Below are 22,042 nucleotides of genomic sequence, written 5' to 3'. Positions count from 1 at the left end.
CAAACGGATGTTTTAGGTCGTAAAAATGCGCCACGTAGTTTGGCTAATCAAAGATTTAAATAGAGAATCTTTTACCACCATTATTTAGCATAAAATTGTTCTATTTTTGCTAAGAGTACAGCAGGAAGAATGTACACGAGGTACTTATCTGGAGAAAAACGATATGCTGAGAACACTTTGTAATGTTCTTCAGTGTTTTATAAATTTTATATCCCCTGAGTTGAATGTATTCTATTTGCTTGTGCAATGACCGTGTAATGGTTGAAAATAACAGTATCATTACTTGTTAATAGATATTTGAAACAGTTTTTTGACATTGCAATTTATTTCATTACTTATGCTCCATAAGCGAACAATTTTGTTAATTCTGGTTCTGGCATTTTGCCAGATGACAAAAACAACAAGATTAGTTCTGGCCTGTTTCTTTATGATGTGATATTATTTGTCAAAAATACATTTTAATTAATTAAATAAATCAAATTTAACTGAAGTAAGGTATTCTTCTAACTCAAAACTTATCTTTAATACCATTTAAACGTGTGAGCGGATTAGATATTTTAATCCGGTATTGTCATTTAATTCATATCTCACCACCTGGGATAGTCGTCATAACACGGGAAAAGGGGATGCTAACACAAAGGCTACATGTGTAGGAAGAAGGTCAGAGTACGTACTGGAGAGGGAGGGATGGGGGGGGGAGGTAAACTCCTTCGTCTCTTGTTGTACATTTATCACGAGCCGGCCTTGGATGCCGTCATTGGTACGACACGGGCGTTTCACCGCGTTTGCGTGGGCAGGCAAACGGAAATAGGTTCTTCTTGATTCATGGGGTCCACCCTAATGTTGCCTTGCGGTAAACTACCCTTACGAGAGAAAAAAGAAAAAAAGGCTGCACTAGTATGTTGTATCTTTTATTAAAGACTTCATTTAATCAACTTATAAAGAACCCCACTTGGAGATAGAGAACAACAACATAAATAACGAAACAGATTATCAGAATAACGAGTCTTCATTAAACTGAAGTCCACGGATGTCCGACGCACTCGCGGTGGATTACATTGTACCCTTTGTAACTAACTCTGCGACCAGTGATTTTGGAAATTGGTTCTGTTGCTACAATTATATGTATCACAATGCACCAAGTGAACAGCCAACGCACCGAAGCCAACCACGTGAAAGCTGGTCATCAGATATTACCCAACCTGATCAACAGAAAGAAAGATGCCCATTAATCAAACCCACCTGTTACCGTGTAAGCGAAACGATTAATTTGTAACCTATATACGATGTGAATAGTGAAAAGCTGGTTAATCAATTTCAAAACCTGCAGGCAAATATTATTTAGGGCAACATTGTAATTCCATTTTATAGGATGTTGTACAACATTAAAAAAATCGATAATTAAATACGTTACCCAATTATTATCAACGGTTTCTAAGAAATTAAGGAAAGTGGTTTAAGGGCTTTGTACCAATGGATTTTATACAAATTAGTACTTCTGTATATTAGCTTTGTATGGAATATATTGGGATTACACTGAAGTAACCATTGTGTGTTATTTCAGTGTTCTTAAGATTGATTTCTTAGCCTACTGCAAAGAGATATCAAGCTTGAAAAAACTCAATAGCGATGACGCCTTGGTTAGAAAAACGGGTTGAATTCCACCACAGTACTAGAGAAAGAGAGAGAGAAGAACCTTAATAAGGGATTTTAAAACAAGGGTGCATTGAGGCCATCTAACAAACCATTACTCCTATTTTTCCTATGACTCCGTCGGAAAACTTTTTTAAGGTCAAAATTGAAATTTAGCTTTTCCTCCCACATAATAAACAAACCAGCCTGAGAACACATACAGTTGACATCATAACAAAGCACACCTAATCGTATTAACCGTAATTTCAATTCACATTCCTAATTTACCAGAATGGATTATCACAGTCAAATTTTGATTGTCTCTGGATCACAGTTGCTTTTGGTTGTAATTAAAAATAATAAAAACAATATCAAAACAACACCGAAGCTATTTATATGAGTATAGTTAGCTGCTCATTGTAGTCTCCTGAATTTTCTATCATCATTACATTACAAACTAAAGCTCAGCACAGTTTATTTATCAATCGGTAGAATATGCTGAAAACATATCCATTATTATCGCGGTTTTCTTTAACCACGGATACTGCTGACGAAATCCGGGTATTTCATATTAGCCTCCCCCCCTTGATAAAAATTCTGAATGCACCATTTATCAATCCTTTCTCTCTCTCTCTCTCTCTCTCTCTCTCTCTCTCTCTCTCTCTCTCTCTCTCTCTCTCTCTCGTTCCAAATCGTTCCTATTTATTTCTGTTGGAATCAGTCATGGATGGTTGGATGGCATTAGAGGCTTGACGACATTAGCAACGTCATTATTAGAAACACCCACACAGAACGGATTACCAGTAACATCTTCCACAGAATGAATAGCAGTTAGTTACTGGCCAAGCGCCAAAAATAGTTCATCTCTTTACCACCATGTGGTCCCTCGTATTGAGTGCAATGAGGCGAGTGTGGGAATAAATCTCTGCACAGGTGCTTACTACTGGGCGCGTATTCTTAGTTCTGTTTGCATTTCGTGACTGCCTGTTTTTCTTAACCTGCGGCTGGCCATCTCATCCGCTGATAAGATCAAGACTTATTAAAATGCAGGGTCAAAGACTCTCAGCAATTTCACCCAGCCCAATTCAGGCACGCCACCAAATATAATTATTTCTTATCTCTGATTAGCATTGAAGTACACGGGTCAGTAGATAATCATCCCAACTTACAATTTCCATCTCTCTCTCTCTCTCTCTCTCTCTCTCATATGCTCTTTTAATTACGATTACTCTTAATCGCTTTCCGTCATGGGAAACAGTTCCATTTTAGATTTGAAACCAGACAAAAAGAAAAAAAAAAGAAAAGAAAAAATAACAGGATGGAGGGAAGAGTAATGTTTATTTATTTTTATTTTTGGAGAACAAATAAAACCAACAGACTTAACTAGCGGTTGCCTGTTAGGATGGTCGACAGCAACTTTTTTTTAAAATATTCATTTTCCAATTTTTTAATGCGTAGATATCTCTATTGATAAGATATTCACTTGACTCCAGAAGGCTGACACATAATATATTGATTATAGACCTTGTTGCAATTTTCTGCTGATAAAAGTAGATCAGCGAACAACCCAGTTTTTATTTTCCCTAGTTACCTGTTTACATTCCACCGAGAAGCTTTATAAACCTAGAAAACAGGTTTATAAGTAGTTCGCACGTAGAATGCTTTCCATAGGCAGCAGTGTTACTTCCATGATCGTTGAAACAACCTTTAATACCTTACAGGATCGATTGCACTAAAAGTCACCACTTTAGGGTGTTCCCAAAGTTTAAAGAAGATCGTGTAGTGTAACGTTGTCAAAGATTGTTGACAACGGTTGCCATAGTAACAACTGCGTAGTAACACCTATCTATGAAAGGGATTTCGTTTATAATTGTACTAGTACTCAAAGAGAATGTATTAGTTTCTTTTTTTATTGATTTTTTTTCTCGTTTCAATTTCTTTAGCTTGCACTAAAGAGTTTTCTATACGAGTGTGATCAATACAAGCAGTTTATGATGAATGATTCGTTGGCAGTTCATCCGTGAAATAGCGGGCATGTTAAACCCAAGAGAAAGGAAGGAGTGAACGTCCTCTAAAATCCCCTAAACACTAGCAAAGCAATCCATCAGAATAATTCTCGAAAACTGCTGAATAGAGAAGGAATTAAAATTCTTTATTCGTTCCACAAACGTCTTTTGTTATCCTGAACCGAGGCATTCACTATTTTCACTTCGCCTTCTTGCATAAAACAATAAGTTACCCGCTGAGAGGAAGCACTGAGATGTATAATTAGAAATGTGGTTGGTTTTTCCCTGGCGCTTGCCCTGCATGATTACCTTGGACGAAAATGATCTGCCTTTAATTACATTCGCCTTCTTAAACATCAACACTTCTTTTCACGGCAATAAACGCAGGAGACTCGTGCACTTTTCTAAACATTGTAATTCGACGACCTGGAAAGTTTCGTTCATTGCAATCGGTTAATGCGCCGGTTTATCGAAGAAGGCTGAGTGTAATCAGTAGCAAGGCGGTGATTACCTCCTTTAAAAGTAACCGGCACGAACCCTAAAGCTCCTCGCATCTTCCTTACAAACAGCCCTGTTGCGAAAGCTAAATATAGCCATATTTAAGGAGCACGACAGATGACGCTGATACTCCTGGGAAGACGGAAAGTAGTTTGGATGAGAGAGAGAGAGAGAGAGAGAGAGAGAGAGAGAGAGAGAGAGAGAGAGAGAAATAATATATTCACAGAGCGATAAAAGACGCACAAGTGCTGTTTACTGCATGCATCATTCCTACTTAAGATACCTTTCATGGGAAGGGACACGCTAACAAAAGAAAACACATTAGCCATAAGTTCAGGTAGTTGAAACATAATCCATCGTTTCCAATTGAAGGAAGTGGATTTTACTTCTGTTAACGTACATAAATTTTAGCTTCCATTAAGTGAGAGAAGCATACCAGATTGACCAACCCAACAACAGTCTGATATTAGTTAATATATATATTTTTCTCCTAAATGATACTTTGCGTTAGTATTTTACTTTTAAGTGTTTGGGAATTTTTGTTTCTCTCATTAACGATATCAAATGGAGCATCTTTACCATTGTAAACTTCTTGAAGAGATAAAACAGTAAATATAAAAAAAATAAGTAAATAAGAAAGTTTCCAGAAATGATATGCACCTGTTTTCTCCAGTTAAAGAATACAAAGATCAGGGGAGGGAGCAGTTATAATGAATGCTCGTTATAAAAGATCAAATACTTAGAAATATAAAAAAAGAATGTGCCCATGATGCAAACAAAAATACATCGATTAATTCATATTACAATTTATAATGCAATAATATTAATTAAGTTAACTTGCTTATCTTCTAACAATTTGACAATTAATCAGTGCATGCAAGAAAGATATTGGGGCGTATTTAATCAGTTCAGAAATTTATAATTCAAACGTGTTTATGTGTGAAGTTTGGAACAGACATGGCATCTGCATGATGTGGACAAATGGGAAAAATAACACTCAATAGTCATGCGCAATTTATTCAATAAATTCATACACGTTAACACAATTAATGAATACGTCGCAGAGAATCACCATCAAATATCCAGTGCAGGATGAATAAAAGAGAAGATAAAATCAAAATAAGTTCGAAATAAACATGCTGAAATTTATTAAATGTAACGTTCGCAGATTCGATTAAGGGAGAGGTACTAGCAGTACAGTACATTGCAATATCCCATATTAACTTTAATTGTCTATCAACAAATTAATTAAAAACAACAACACTATACTGACAGAATTATTTACGTAACCACAGAAAACGAATAAAATAAAACGAAAAATAATTTAAGTAACTTGCAAATAATAAAGTGCACCAGAAAGAATAAAAAATATCCTATATTTATTTGTATGGAGGTTAATGTGAGTATTACATAAACCGTGGATACAAAGATATTCAAAAAACGTTTCATTGCATACAGTAGTAAAACGATTACTCATGCTAGACTTTAATTATAGTTCCTTGTCTTTGTGTTTTAGCTATTAAAGTGACTGTGAGAGAGTGATGTGTTGATTTGCTTGTCAATATTATCAAAAGATATAGTGGAAGGCAGCATGTATTATCGTTACTGATGAACTTGTGTGTGTAGTGACGTCACAGGCAGAGCACAACCGTAGCTAGCATTTATTTATGGGAAATACCGAAGCAACAGAATGTAACTCAGACTTCTTTTTAAAGAGAAGCACTGAAGATATGAAATTTTGGAAATTTTTTTTTAAGTTTATTTTATTACTTCCGTTTGCAACTAGGGTCCCACTCTCCTCTTATTTATAGTCGAAGGTGACCCTTTACTTTCAAGGATATTAAAATGCTTCAAAAGATTTCGCTTTGTCAAATGTGTCCTTTATTAAGTGCTGCCTCTTGGTCTGTTTTTTGGTCTTATTATCCACAAGACATCGTTGGGACGCATGATTGATGGTCGCTACTTTCAACCATGCAATCATTTAAAAATCTGTTTTTCTCTTAAATTCCTAGAATCTATATTCCCTATGTGGCGTCTGACCTGAAGAAGAATTATGGATGTCTGAGCACAGATAAATGATTCTGGTGGTCGAACACACTAGGCAATGGCCATTTCGTTTTTATATCAATTGAAATTTGTAATAAACATTAACTGAAATATGTCGTAAGTTGTATTCGTATTACTTAATGGGAAATGTCGGAGTTCCATTGGAGATCTTAAAAAAAAGATTTTCGGAATTTCTTTACATTTCGTATATCGAATTTCGAACTCCATAGCAAGTCAATGTATAAAGGAGTATTAATTCTATATACGATCATATCACGTGATCAACCTATAAGCGTGTTAGGAGTGGCTTACAACCAAATATATAACATAGTTTTTAATTAATATTCTTCTAGGATACAACTCTTCCACGAGTTGCCTTGACATTGCACTATAGAAGTGTGTTCCACATCCAAAACAACATCCATCTCTTAAAATGTCGACTTCCTGATTAGGGGTGACGGTGATTTAATGCAGCCGACACTTTACTCCTCTGCTACACTCCCTAAGGACAAGTATTCATGCCTGTAAGTCTGTGTGTTTACGGGGTAGGTTCCCTGTTTTGAAGGACGAAAAAACATCACCTCCATTTGAGAGTGACTAACTCACCATTTTGATTGAAAATATTGACAGAAGGTTCCTTCCTTACATTATGACGGGATTCGAACCTGGAGTTTCCAGCCAAAGGTGCTTGTCTATACCAACTGAACCAGGAGGCTCCAATCTTCCACTATCTTGTCATTATATCATCAAGCATTACGAGTTCTTCAAACAGCAGAGAAATTTTCCCCTGTTAGGTGCAAACCAAATCACTCATCAGTTAGAGTGAAGTACCGAATGATGAACAATACGTTGGACCCCACCAATAATTAGTTTGTTTGTTAACCATTTAAGGTGAATAATGATACAAAGTGTTACTAATCGTCCAGCTTTTTTAAATAATATCCATGAAAGATTGTAAACCTAGAACATTAGTACTGTGAATAGGCTAAGGATTTTTTCTATTTTTATTAATTTTATATATTTTTGAAAATTTTAAATTTATTTCTTGCATAGTCTGGAAACTCTTCGCTAGAGGCGAAACATGGAACTGTTTTCAAGCCAATTCAGTTCTACAAAAACCTGGATAGTGGGTGATGAAATTCATCTCCCACTTAAAGACAGCCACAAGCATCAATGTCCACCACAGTATTCGAATCCTCGGCCTGTTGGTTGGTTGAGTAGATGACCATTTGGCCAACCAGGCTGGCATGCTATTTTATGCATTTTGTAAGTCGCTGTTCTCCATTTAACCAAGTTCACACAAAAAATAGCACCGGTCAGGGACAGAAATTTTGTCTTGCACTTGCCCGATTTTTTACACAAAGAAGAGACCGAACAGCTGCGCATTTGTGCGTGCTATAGCCTAGGTTTCTTCCCCTACAACGCTGTTTTTGATTCTGGAAAAAACATACAAACTGGCAGAAGAACACACACTAACAGGCATAATATAACAGTTTAGTATCAGTTGCTTCGGCCGTAATTCCAACAATGCACACGCACACTTAAATTATCTTAATAACTTGTCGGTCATCTACCCCTATGAGAACGAGTTCAAATTCCAAACTTGTAATTGAAACAAACGAATGTTCCAAATATGAAAATAATAATAATATAATACTAATAATGCGCTTGTGAACTTGTTTCTTGAGCCGCCTGTGCAGAAATCAACGCTATCATGAGTTTTCTAAACCCACTGCTGACAGCTGAACGCGGGAATCTAGCGATAAAAGTCGTAAAGAGCTTCTGCGATCCCAACGTCTAAGCACTTGACCTTCTACGTCTCGTGGGAACTAAATGATAGTTTTGTGTTTCGCAGGTCGGTAACTTTGAATAGCTGTTTGCACGATCAGAACAATGACATTACTGTGAAAGTATAGGGCACATATTTAACGTTGTTTAGGATTAATAATGAACTATTATTTAGCCACTTTCATCACGATATGTGAATTATATGTACACGTGTGTGTGTGTGTGTGTGTGTGTGTGTGTGTGTGTGTGTGTGTGTGTGTGTGTGTGTGTGTGTGTGTGTGTGTGTGTGTGTGTGTGTGTGTGTGTGTGTGGAGAAAGAGAGAGAAATGTATAATTCCTTAATATCTTACTTGCTCCAACTATTTTTTAGCTGTCGAGAGAAAATCCACTAAGAGGGCGCTGCACTCTTATTTCATAACCATGGTATAGTTCGCCCACCGATTAGAGATCCCTCGACACTCCTGCGCATGTCAGAAAAAGGAGAATCCATTCCGATAATAGGGTAATCAATCTGTCTTCTGGGATGAGTTTGTTTATTATTACAGGTCGGAAAATTTAGCTTTTCTTTTACGAACATTGCTGTTTTTAAAATGTAACTATTTTGCTTGTGTAACAGTTGGGAAAATGTACGTACAGTTTTAACAAAATTAAAAAAGTATAGCATAAAACAAAAATTTAACTAAGTTTATTTTTAAGAAAGTTTTCTATAAAATAAAAATAATTATACAGAAAAACAGAAATTTTTTCAAATGAATTTAGATATTCTAAACTTACAGTTGGGAGAACTGAGACACTTTAGTGTCCTAAACCGATTAATTATTTATGACTTGTGACTCTTTTAACAAACTCATGCAAAAAAAAAATGTTGGAAAAACATACCATTATCAAATCCTTTTAATCTTCAGTCATCTGAATCGGTGTCCGAAACGCCATCACTTTCACTTAAACTGATCACCAAAGGTTCGCATAATTCTTCGATAATTCCGTCTCTGTCCCAATACATATTTTTCAATGAGGTGACATGAGAGCAATATTTTCCCCAGTTTTGAACTGTAATACTTTCAATCGCCTGTTCTGAAAGCTTAAAAAGTTTCGACATGTCAATATCCCCAGTTATGTTGCGATGGCGAATGAAACTTTGCCCTTCTGCCCAAACATACTCAATAGCATTAATATCACAATGATGGTGGTAGTCTCAAAGCTAGAAATCCATGCTCTTTGAGCATCGTGTCGAATTTAAATAGTTTAGTTGTGGGCGAGTTTCTTTTGACCAAATTAAGCAATTCAATTTTTCGCATATCTGGGGAATGAGGAATGTTATTTGCAGAGAGCCAATCCATAAGAACTTGCTTCTTATTAGACCAATTTGGAACTTCGTTTAATCGAACAGAGTGATATGAAGCGTTATCAATTATAACAACAGCATTTTTAGGAAGGTTTGGAATCAGTTTTTCTTCTGCCCACTTTTCGAAGATCGTAGAATTCATTTGCCCATGGTAATCTCCAGTAGTTGAATTGGCTTTGTATAGTAAGTTTGAATTCGGTTAAAAAAAAAAAAACATTTCTCCACTCGCACACAAAATTATTATGCGCCGCGAGGCATTTCCGGTTTGTGGCACTCCACATTTTTATTTAGACTGCCAACATTTTCCATAAGTTAAATTACTATCAATCCAAGTTTCATCTAGATACATAATCGGTCTTTTCTCCTCCCCGAAACGTCTTATTGCTCTCAAATACTGCGTTCAAGATAAAACAATGTCACTTCGCTCCATGATAAGTTTCCTTTTATTCTGGGAATTTTTAAAACAAAATCCGATTTCGTGAAGTATTTTCCTTAAAGTTTCTCTTTTCCAAGGAAAATTAATTTTTTCTTTAAGCACAGGAATCAATTTCCGAACAGTTAGCACTCTTTTCTCGACTACGTAAAATTCGTGAATAGTTCGTATAACGTCTACATCAAAATCATTCAAAGCTAGTCGATGGTTTTCTTTCTCTGGCGCTTTTTATTTTATTTTTTTTTTAGGAGATTTAAATTTTGGCTTACCTTCATCTTTTGATTCCCTACGAATTCTTTTAACAGTCGATCCCGATACGCCTGCAATTGCACTTGCACGTTTCATGACTTGAGAAAGTGGAACAAGGAGACCTTCTGACGATTCTTTTTCGCAAAATGTCAGTACATTATTCAATATTCTTTTTCAAGAGCTACTGAAACGTTTAACAACAGAACTTGTTGACTGTACTGGATCCATCATACAAATTAATAATAATAAAATTAATGCAAAAAAGCGACAACAAATATCAAGCTAGTACTTCTACAGCGACAGACAAGAAAGAACGTGATTTCGCATGTTGGCGACCAATTCGTACATCCTTCATTTCTTTCTCCCCTTCAGCATGAACCGACTATTCTTGGCAAAATGCCAAGGAGAGACCTACAAACGGTGGGCGAACTATAACAGTATTGTTGTATATGAAAGTAAATTTATCACTTATTTGCGATTTATTCGGGTTGTTATTTCTCCTTCAAGAGGATAAAAGTACTTTATTAAACCTATGGAAGTGAGGGATGAGGGAAGGATCAAACTAAACAAAGAGATTAATGGCTCTAGTCTCGCATCAGTATATATTTTATCATCACATTTAATTTTCCATTTAGGCCCGATGTCTTGTTATGGTCGTTAATTTATGTCTTTGGGCCAATATGTCTTCTTTGCTTATACAGACGAGAGGACATTGTAAGGTTTCATATAAGACCAACTAATTTTCTTTCAGATAAAAAGATCTCGTCATTCCTTATCAAGTGGTACGCGACATTCCAGTCGGGGTTTTACTAATCGAAGTGTACATGTCGGTTCTTCTAACTGTCTCGATCCTTGCAAAACGCTCGTATACCACACACACACACACACACACACACACACACACACAAAGTACAAGAATTACAGTAATCGAAAAAAATCTTACAGCCTCTCCATTCCAATGAGATCTTGAAAGGCTCCTCTTTCAATATGGTGAATCTGGTTGTCCATCAACTGCCTGAAAGAAAACAAAAATAATTATTAAAAAAATAATAATTAATAAGATTCTTAGGTAGAGTGTACGTTGTAATGTCAGTAATCATGATCAGATGTATTAAGGAAGTTCTGATTCAGAAATAACTATAAAATATCAATATACTGGTATTATAAAGTTGCACAAGGGTTAACTCAGAGACATATTCTAGGCTCAATAAGACACAACTTCTATATAATAAAGCAAAGAATATTTTCAGAAGTTTCCTCCTCTCCATATATACTCAAACAGACAGGTGTACACACACACATAGCAACTGGATGACCTCTTGTTCTTCCAAAAGTTCTGTTGAAGGAGAGTTGTTGATGCGAAGACGTGGTCCTTGTGTACTCAGTCATGTCTATAAATAGAGCAGCAAAAGTAGAAACGATGGTCACCAGTATTGAGCTATGCTCCTTGTCTGCCTGAGATCACTTCTATATCTGGAGATGCTGTTATCAAACAATGCCCGCTGCCGAAGTTGCCACTCTGGAAATACGACCTCACGTTCCTGGGTGAAGTCGTGACAAGTGGTTTTGCTACTCTGAGAAGGCCGTCGATAAGAACCACTAACGTATTCCCGAAGCCTGAGAGAATGGAACAGACAAAGAAGAGTAATTGACGGTAGTTTTATGAGTTGGTTTTATCGCCTGTGCTGATAACGGTTGGAAGGGTTACACAGTTTAGAGACGGTTTCGTGCATTAAACGGACCGCGACAAAGCGAACTCTCGTGAACCCTTTTGAACACTGTCGCTAAATGTTTGTGTGTGTGCGGCGTATAGGTTGCTAGTGCGCTATACATATGTTTCTTGAGTTGTTATTTATCATGTGACGTCTATGTCATCGCTACATATTAGGCGGTGACGTATAGCTTATAGCGATGTTATATGTTATATTGTCGTTATACCACTGACTGCCACGACTCTTTTGACCTCTAACAGGATTTTCCACAAAGTTTTTTTTTTCTTGATTATCAAAGCAGACCGCTTTTTATAAGGAAATTCCCGTCTTTTTTTTTTTTCTCCAAAAGGATTTGAAATTAGAAATAAAGTACACCATAATGAATTTTAGCACAATAATGAGGATTTTTAAGGTGACATCTTAAATATGTAGGAAGAGAATTCTATGGCAGGGCAAATATGCCATTTATTCAAACGTAAGAATGAAAAATAACGCTGTATAACGGAGAGGAAAAAAAGTAATAATTTTTCTTAATGCAGTTGTTCGGAAGAGAGGTCGAAGGCTTCTAAGAGAAGGCCACTGGTTTATGCCTCATCAACTTCATGTACTTCCCGGTCGATTTATTTGTCTCGCTAAGTATAAAACTTCGGCTACTTCCTTATGAGACAGGTTAACTCACATTCAGTTGAAGAGCTCTTATAAAAGTCCCTACATAGGACTGCTTACAGAGGCGTTGATTTTTGAATGCCAAAGATTTCATATAATGTGACTATTGACATATTATATGCATAAAGTCAAGAGTTTATGTGTCTAGCAATAACGTGACCCCTTCAGATGTAGATATTGCTAAAAATAACTTAACCCAAAAGATTTTTGTTCAAAGACAATATGAAATTTTACTAAGATTGGCTTTTCTTCCTTACTAAAAGAGTTGGAGAGTCATATTTAAAGCAATGATAGGTTTTCTTGAGATTTTCCATTATTTACATAATACAAGGTTTGCCAAATATTACAAATAAAATAAAACTAGTACAGTTTTGTTCAAGAAAGTATAGACGGGGTCTGAAAGCAATCCAAAAGGGTCATTTATATATCAGCGACTGAAAGAACGGACATGATAACAAAGTTCAAGTTTTAACCGCGGAAGATGCAGACTGACTAACAACAAATGGCAGAAGACATCCCATAAGATAGAAATTGATTTTGAAATGCTTTATATCAAAACACAGAATCTCTAGTTTATTTCCCCGTTTCTATACATTTGTCAAAAGTGTATGGTCTAAGAAAGTAAATCACCCGAATCAAGTAATGCACAAGTTTATTGTTTTTCATGGCTTCTTCAAATTTAGGATAAAAAATGCGACAGCAACTGATAAAAACATTTGTCCTGTTTCTTAGAATATATTCGACAAGGATGAATTCACAAGCATTAGAATAAATAAGAAATAGAACAGAATGGAGTAAAAAGTGAAATAATATAGAGATTAATACTGAAATACAGGAAGTAAAGATTATTAAAGTGGTTAACTAGGGATTACCAGTCATAACAATAACCGGGAAAACATTGTCAGTGCCAGAAGACCCAAGATTGATCATAAGTCTTCTATCTCTTCCTGGAGAAAAAGAAAAGATGCACTGAATAAAGCTGTGCATACTCTGTACGAAGACATTTAGAAATGATAATTGACTAGGATGTAGAGGGAAAATAAAAGTTGACTTTATCTTAAATCTCGCAGTAGAATCATTTAAATTAAAAACGAAGAGGAAATAATGGACAGACGGTTGCGATGATCTGCTTAAGGAAATAATCAGAAAATACGAACACTACGTTAGAAAATCAGTTCTTCTTAATACCTGTATGAGAACTAAAGAGTGTTACATTCAATTCAAGCAGCGCGTGCATTGCTCTTTCATGTGGCGATGCACAAACATTTGTATAATCGAAATTCTACCTTCATCATCCAAAAAATAATCATAATCAACAGGTATGAATATTTCTTCTGTTTCTTTTAAATAACAAAAAAATTCCATTAGAAATACGAAATGTGTTGTTTATTTTTAGATCTAATATTTCTTCTTGGTTTATGCCATCAAACTTTGATGGCATAAACTTACTGTGGTGATCCAAATAACTCATGATCATACTTTTGTACCTACATCTGCACCACAGACTCCTAGTGGTGAGTAAATAAATAAAAATTGGAACATCTGAGGTGCCAACCAGGCTTGATTCTACTGTTTCAATACAGTTTCAATTATTTCCAGAATCCATTACCTTTTAGAAACGCGTCTGGATGGGAGTCAAACGCAAAGTTAGAAGCAATGCTCTTATTGAATATTCACTGATCCATTAAAGCAGAAGTAGTTACTGTTAAAAGAAGAGAAAGATAAAACATTGCACACAATAGAATCATATTCATGTTTAAATGGAGTGTGATATTTGTGGTCTGCTTATGTAATATGTAAAATAAGAGTTATTTCAAAAGTTGTGCGTGCGCGGCCAATGAGATCATAGACTGGTATCCAAAACATAAGGAGGAACACTATTTCTGAAGATTACAACCACAAATTCAGACAAATCAGCTTGCGGTAATTTGTATAACTGACGATTTCGAGTAGAAAGCTGGTACACGTTCAAATGTTTGAATCGCGCACAAAGGGAGCACGTGGTAGTACTCAACAGGTTAAAAGGCAAAAGGCTGTGCTAAGCGAATTGTGTTTGAAGGAATAAAGTTGCAAACTTGGATGTCTGTTGCAAGGGCATCATCTAGATGATTTCACGCGGGGAAGAATTGTTGGAAAATTTGAAGAAGGTCGCAGAATTACTGATATTGGCAAAGAGTTTGAAATCTCACATAGCGTTGTGTGTCAGAGTTGTATTTCATACCAGTGGAATGTGTTGCAGACATTCAATTTTGTGTTCTGAAAATCTGTTTTCATACTACTACACAGTACGAAGACAGATTTTCGAATATAACAGCAAAACGTATTCGACGCACCAGGCATATCAGCTTGCAAATTGGCTCCATTGTAACACAGCTACGCGGATATCTCGACAAAGTGTGGTAAGACGTCTGCGACAAGTAGGTCTATACTCCCGAAGGCCTGTGTATATTCAATAAGGCTGTGTCCCTTTATCCACAGCTAATCTTACAGATCGCATTCAATAGAGTTTTATCGATAAAAATTGGACAGGACGCCGATGGGGTTAATGTACTCTTTAAAAATGATAGCTTTAGTCTTTCCTCCGATTCTAGACAACACTTGATCTGGCTTGGAAGTAGTACTGATTACTAAAGGGATAGATACAACGACGGTGCTGTGGGGCTATGGTGTAGGGAGGAATAATGCTTAATGGACGTATCGAGCTACAAATGCTGGAAAAGGGGCCATGACTGGTGAACGACCAGTCATGATCGAGTGACCAGCACGCTCTCCTGATCTCAACCCCATAGAACACGCTTGAGATGGCAATAGGAAGACTCGTTGCTGCTCGAAATTCCTTCCAGAAAACAAACAAGGTTTTATACTTGCTCTGAAGCAAGAGTGGGCCACCAGTCTGCCTCAAGAACTCCTGAATCAGTTGGTGCTAAGCATGGTATGACGTGGTGAAAATTGCATCGCAGTTCGAGAAGGACGTATTCCATAATAAAATGTCTCTCCGCATAGTTTTCTAAGCGCTGTACATTAATTCCTTAACTACGTCCTTAGGAAATTTGTTACTTTTGCCAAAAACGAATTGCAATTTAATTTGTACGAAATTTATAACATATTTTTGTGTAATATAATTTAATAGTATGCTGGCAATAAATTTATATCCACGTTTGGCTGTATTCGTGAAAATATTTTCATATACAGGTAAAAATTAGTTCGTCATTAACTTTTGGACCGGTGTATAATGCTTTGCACATTCACGTGAATGGTAAGTACGATAAGTAAATACTTCATGCTCTCATTTTCTCTTTCTGGTATTCTTATCCAGCGATAAAAACTTCAAAATGGAGGAATAATCTGAATCGTGCAATGACCGTTCATATGTCAAAATTGAAATTTTCAATACAAAGCATCCAAATGTGATTAATAATGCTTTACGTGAAGATCTGTTCAATAATTTGAAGTAATTCCTCAGTAGGAGATACTTCGCTATTTTTGAGGAGGCTTCTGCTAAAGTAATCGGAATTATCCACAAATATGGTTCAATAACAGGAATGCAACATTTACTCAAACTTTTTGGACATTAATGATAAGATAAAATAGAAAATATATTGAAGACATGTAAATATATTCTGTTAATAAACGTGCAGTGAGCGAACATTCTGAAATGACCATCATGCAACAGCGTTAGGAAAAAATGGACTATAGTGTCGAGTGTTGCGTATGGCACCATACTGAATGTGTGAACAATAGAAATCATCCACATTATATTTAATGTACTAATTACAGAAGTGGTGTTAGCGATTTATGTTCATATGTCCCATTTGAAGTGTTCTTGTTCTCAAGCATCCTGAGATAATCCAAATACCAAACTAAAGTTTCCAAAACTTTAGCTTCAGGATTTGGATTCTCAACAATTACAAACTTAAAGTGTATTCAGTAAAATATGAGTAAGCTCGGCATTTCTATTCCCATATGGTCTAGTGGCTAGGATACTTGACTTTCACCCAAAAGGCCCGGGTTAGATTCCCGGCTTGGGAGAATTCTTTTGCCCACACACGCAGTGATGAGTTATAAGTCTTGACACATTTCGGGGGAGGGTCATATATATTTAAAGTTTATTTATTTATTTCTTCTTAGAGTGTGCGTTTGATCTGATTCAACCTCTTCTATTTGTTAGTGTGATTAAGATTTTTAATTAGAATAAGTATCAAATCATTCTCTTTTTAGAACCTCTACAAAAAATTATAATTCGGAGGTCATCAACACTTTTATGCTAATAATGATGCACACAGTTCTCTAAACCATGAATAATCAACGCGGAAGAGAATAAATTAACACCAGTTACTATCTCATTTACCGAGTGAACAGAGGAAATGTCTATAGGTGGTAGGTTATCGATGAAGAAACGATCTAGAGTGAGGGATAAATTTAGTTATTTTGCTTATTTTAGCAAATAAAAGAATAATGAAATAATATTAGAGAAAGAGAGAGAGAGTAGTTGCTTACTTACATGATCTGTAGCTGCTTCATCCCGGAGAATACATCGCTACCGATGACAGTAATGTTATTTCCTTCAAGATTTCTGAAAAAAATAAGAGAATATAAATTCACATTGCGTTTATATAAACACTTCTGCGTACTTAAATATATCTTAATAATCTCTACCATAGTTCACTATGCTAATTCTGAGTGATCATAATACAATAAGGCAAAACAAACGCCAATATCAAATATATTGAGTTTTATTTTGCCAATTTTTGTTCCTATGCAATATTATATTTTCTATCTGAAAAGGAACTCCAAAATATTTCTTACAAAGATTATTCCTCCCACAATGATGTATGTAGTTCCTCAAGGTGTACTAAGATCGCTTTAGTGGTTGTGCGAGTTGTGCAAAAACACAACATAAAAAGATGAGTTTTTTTGGTTTCAAAACTCTATCTTAAGATGGTAAAAATAAATAATTGTTTGATTTTTTTTTCATTATTCCTTTTCAGCTGGGATGGATATTGATTATAAGCTGTGGTGCTACAGCAGTCGCTTTCTCGGCGAGACAGTCAAGAAAGAAACAATTATAATAGTGCAATGCAAAGCGAAACTCGACGGTATTTTGCAGAGGATCGATCAGCCTTACCGTTTATTTATTTAGTTTAATGATATAGAAAAAAAGATAGCATTTCTTGTAAATATTTGCTGTTTCAGCAATGTTGAAAAAAAATCTAAACTGAAATGTTTATAGAATACGATTATTACTTCTTGGGTTATGTTTCTTGGTTTATAATCTTTATTGGATTTCGTTTTTAACTTATTCCACTCTCGAGACATTTAAACGGGAAATAAATACAAATATAAGCAGAAAAAAAAGAACCAAAAATATGAACAGGGCCTTGTTTAAAAATAACAGCCTTTCTTGCGTTCACAAATGTCCTGCAAAAAAAAGTTAAACGATGTCCTTCTAAAAAATAAGTTGTCGTTCACAAATTTGTACAACCTTTCAATTACAAAATATTCATACAGAAATGGGCACTACAAGATTAATATCACAGAATTAATCAAATTCATCATAATGACATAAGAAATTTCTCTGTGTTATATAAGATGTTTTCAGAACTTTATTTCCCAACTTGAGATCGTTTGTTAACGTTACTTCACTAAACAATGTAATTCTCTCTCTCTCTCTCTCTCTCTCTCTCAAAAGGCAACAGCATTTCTCCATGCTTTTTTACATATGCAACGTTGCAAACTGCAGTGTTATTTATTTACTTTTATCTATTGAAGAATTGCTTAGTTTAAAAAGCACTTGTTTACTTTTTTCAACAAATACTTGTTAAATTCATTTCTTTTTTGTGTGAAAACGCTGTATTTCGCCTGAGCTACCATTGAAACTGACTCTTGAATATTTCTACAATAAAGTAAGGCCCAAACAAAATCTTCAATTATGTTTGGAAGGGCTCATTTCAGGTTAATGAGCTGCATTCCTCTATTATGTGTTGTCTGTGCGTAGTACCACTTCCATTCCAACTAGAAGTGTTTTACCTGAACAACCAGTTACATGTTTTTTTTTTTTTACTTTTCATTAAAATACAAGCATTCACATGCGAGTTGTCACCACCAACTTGAATTTGAATTCCAAGCTTTTCGAGCTATTTTTTTCCCTTCATTCATTCTTAAAACATTCTCAAGACGCAAGTATTTCTGAAAATTACAACTTAAAACTATTCAAGCCGAAAAAGTGTTTTTCAATATTTGAGAGATAGGAATGATTAAATGCTGATTTATCTAGTAATATAGTAATAAAAAATGAATGCAAATAAATAAATTGTGATCTCCCCTTTAAAGGATGCTTCCCAGCAAGCAGAATGAAACAATTTACAGAAGATGGGAAAAATCATCCTGCATCAATAGAAAGTTCAACATAACAAATTTATAACCATCTGCATTTTATTTCTATGAGAAACAAATATTTTGTCTTTATTTTGTTGCAGCATAATTCGCCTTATCTGGGAATCACACGGATGAAAGAGCAATGTCTTGAAATTATATTTTCATCATTTTCTTTCCTCCCTTTGCCTTTTCTCCTATTACATAGTACTTCTTAATGTATTCAGTAAGATTCAGTAAGAAGATTCAGTAAGTTGTTAACAATATCTTACTTAAAAATTCCATATTTAATAATTGCTTTCCTTACAATGATAAAAGAAAATATCGTATTGGGGTAGTGAGAAATTAGGTCCATAGTTTTTTTTTCAGAGTAGTCTGAATTTACGGAATGAGATGCGATAGGCTCCAATAGGGCATTTTTAAACCTTTCAATTATATATATATATATATATATATATATATATATATATATATATATATATATATATATATATATATATATATATATATATATATATAATTGAAAATACAGAATTGGGGGGGGGGGAATATATATATATATATATATATACATGGGTTGGACAAAATAATAGAAACACTTGTTATACTTACATATTTCTTTATTAATGCGGTTTTAGACTATCTTTTACCTTCAGTACAGCCTAAATTCTTCTTAGAATGGACTCAAATAAGTTTTAAATATTTTCTGGTGGAATTTTGTACCATTCTACTTGAAGAACATCTTCAAATTGTTTTAAAGACATTGAAGGTGGGATCTGTTTCTCATTGTGGGTTACCAAAACTGACCACAGTTGCTCAATAATATTCAGATCTGTTGATTGTGCTGGCGAGCGAAGATGTGGAAGTCCACCTACATGCTTTTCCTACGATTACCATACAGTTCAAGCTGTGTAAATAGGGACATTGTGGTCTTGGAATATTGCAATGTTGTTTGGAAGTAACGTTTGGATCTTGGGATGCACTTGGTTACCCAAAATGTCCTTTGAAATAATATTTTGCAGTAATTCTACCATGAAGAGCAACAATGGGATCAACAGAATACCAAGATGTTGCTGCCCAGACCACCACAGAACCTCCCCCTTACTTTACTCTTGGATACGCGCATTCCGGATTGTGGGATTCCTTGGGTGTTGTTCTCCAAACGTAAACTCGTCTTGATGTAGGAAACAGGTGACCATATCACATGTTTCCATTTTTCTAATGTCTATGTTTGATTGTCATGACACTATCGTTAACATATCCGACCATTCTTTTCAGTAATCAGATGTTTAGCAATTCCAGCTCTACCTTGAATATTGGATTTGTGAAACTCATGTCGGCCAGTTTTTTGTGGAACACGTTCTGCAAAACGAGTATTCAGTTCTGCTGTTACCTGTGCTGCAGTAGTTCTGGGATTTTTTCAAAACAATCCTTCTCAATATCCGAAGATCGATTTCTGTCATTTTTTTTCGCCCACTGTTTCTCTTCTATGATGTTGTCTCACCATAATCTGTGGTGTAGGGTGACAGAAACTATCGATCTCAATACACCAAACAATGTGGCTACTTTTTTCACTGATGCTCTAGCTAAATGCACACAATTTGTCCTCTTTCAAAGTCGGACAAGTCTCCCATTTTCCGATTTTTTAGCATGCATTATCACTTACTACAATCACTAATGCACTTGCATGAGAACTACAGAGTGTAATTCAAATAAAACAAAACAAACCAAGAACATTCGGTACTGCCAAGATTTTTCAATGTAACCAACACAAACAAGTTCTATTCCTAAATATCTTAGTGTTTCCATGTTTTGTCCAACCCTTGTGTATAATTATAATTACAATTCACATTTCGAAAGGCTGTAACTGGGTAACTACTCAGTTGAAAGATTTAGTATTTAACATGATGTGTGTGGCAATATCATTTTAATTTGCGCAAAAACTAACGTCAGCTATAAAAGTTGCTAGGATGCATGGCGCTGCATTACATAGAAAGTATGTATATGTACATTACATTACATATCGAAGTATCATGCTTCGATAGCAACAATAAAAGCAGGTGGCTGTGGAATGCATCAGTTCATTGCCTGTGAGCAGACAGCACGTGTTAAAGCACAATGTCACCATTATCGAAGGATCGCTCACTTCTCTTGAAGTTGTTTTACCAAAATAATATTTGTAGTTTGACAGCATCGGGAAAGTTTAGAACATTAAAGGATTAAAAATGGGTCCTATGACTGCAAATAGTTTACGCAAAATGATCCTGAAATTTGAAGAGACAGGTTCCTTAATTATCAAACCTGGCAGAGGACGGAAGCGCATCGAACGGCAGACAGTGGAGGAAGTAGCCGCAGCGTCAGAGGAAGGAAGGATGGCAAATGTCGTAGGAAGCAGCAACATACAGCGCATTGCACGGTCTTTAGACAAACGTAAGCACAGTTCACAAAATCGTAAGGTAAATCTGCGCTGTTATCCCTACAAGAATTCCCACGTTCAGCAATTGTTTAATCCTGACCGGATTGCACGAGAGACATTTGCCCTGCAGTTTCTTGCTCGGACTGAACTGGACAACAATTGGCCATGGAAAATTTTCTGGACTGACGAAGCTCACTTCCATCTGGATGGTGCTGTTGGGAAACCACTAACCCATACGTCGTGCGACAGATTCCGCTTCATTCCCCGAAGGTCACCATTTGGTGTGGTTTTACAGCGGAATTCATTATCGGACCTTTTTCTTTCGAGGGGCTCGGTCCTGCTGGTCATGTTACCTGCACTGTTATAATAATAATATTCGTTTGGGGTTCCCCTTTCTCCCCCTTGGGAGGGCAGGTTGAGCTCTGCTGATGAGGGATTAAGTACACGCACGCACGCACGCACGCACGCACGCACGCACACACACACACATATATATATATTTATTTATGACTGTAAATCCATGTGTGTTCACTGGACCGGTTTGTCTATTCTCAGGGAAGAAAAACCAGTTTCTGGGTGAAAAATCCCTCTACCTCCGTATGAGCCGGCTAACTCGCCTTCAGTCGAAAAAGACCAGATAAACATAGACAGGAATCGAATTCAGGTCTTTCCGACCAAAGGGCTTTGTCTGTACCAGTTGAGCTAGAGGCTCAACTTGCACTGTTAATGGCCAGCAATAGCCAGTCTGGTGATTCCAACACTTTAAAAAGCGTCAGTGCCTGGCTTCAACAGCTTTTATGCAGAATGTGCCGCTCCTCAAATCGTCACCCCTATCAAGCGGTGGCTCATCTTGATATAATACAGAGTATTATATATATG

The 22,042-nt window shown here is 35.9% G+C and overlaps 1 protein-coding gene across 3 annotated transcripts in view; it reads right to left on the bottom strand.

Moving 5' to 3' along the window:
- LOC150110598 (protein slit-like) overlaps nt 1-22,042 on the bottom strand; it is a 225,022-nt gene that overhangs the window by 139,221 nt on the left and 63,759 nt on the right. For all 3 annotated transcript variants that reach the window (XM_090395071.1, XM_090395078.1, XM_090395085.1), the window contains exons 2-3: nt 16,877-16,948; nt 10,941-11,012 (exon numbers count right to left, since the gene is read on the bottom strand). In XM_090395071.1, coding sequence (XP_090251197.1) covers nt 10,941-11,012; nt 16,877-16,948 — 144 coding nt within the window. The remainder of the gene's footprint in view (nt 1-10,940; nt 11,013-16,876; nt 16,949-22,042) is intronic.

Source organism: Typopeltis vanoorti, chromosome 1 (assembly GCF_054136105.1).
Source record: "Typopeltis vanoorti isolate ZY-2024b chromosome 1, IOZ_Tvanoo_1.0, whole genome shotgun sequence".
Classification (NCBI taxonomy): domain Eukaryota; kingdom Metazoa; phylum Arthropoda; class Arachnida; order Uropygi; family Thelyphonidae; genus Typopeltis; species Typopeltis vanoorti.
This window is presented reverse-complemented; position numbering and strand designations above follow the sequence as displayed.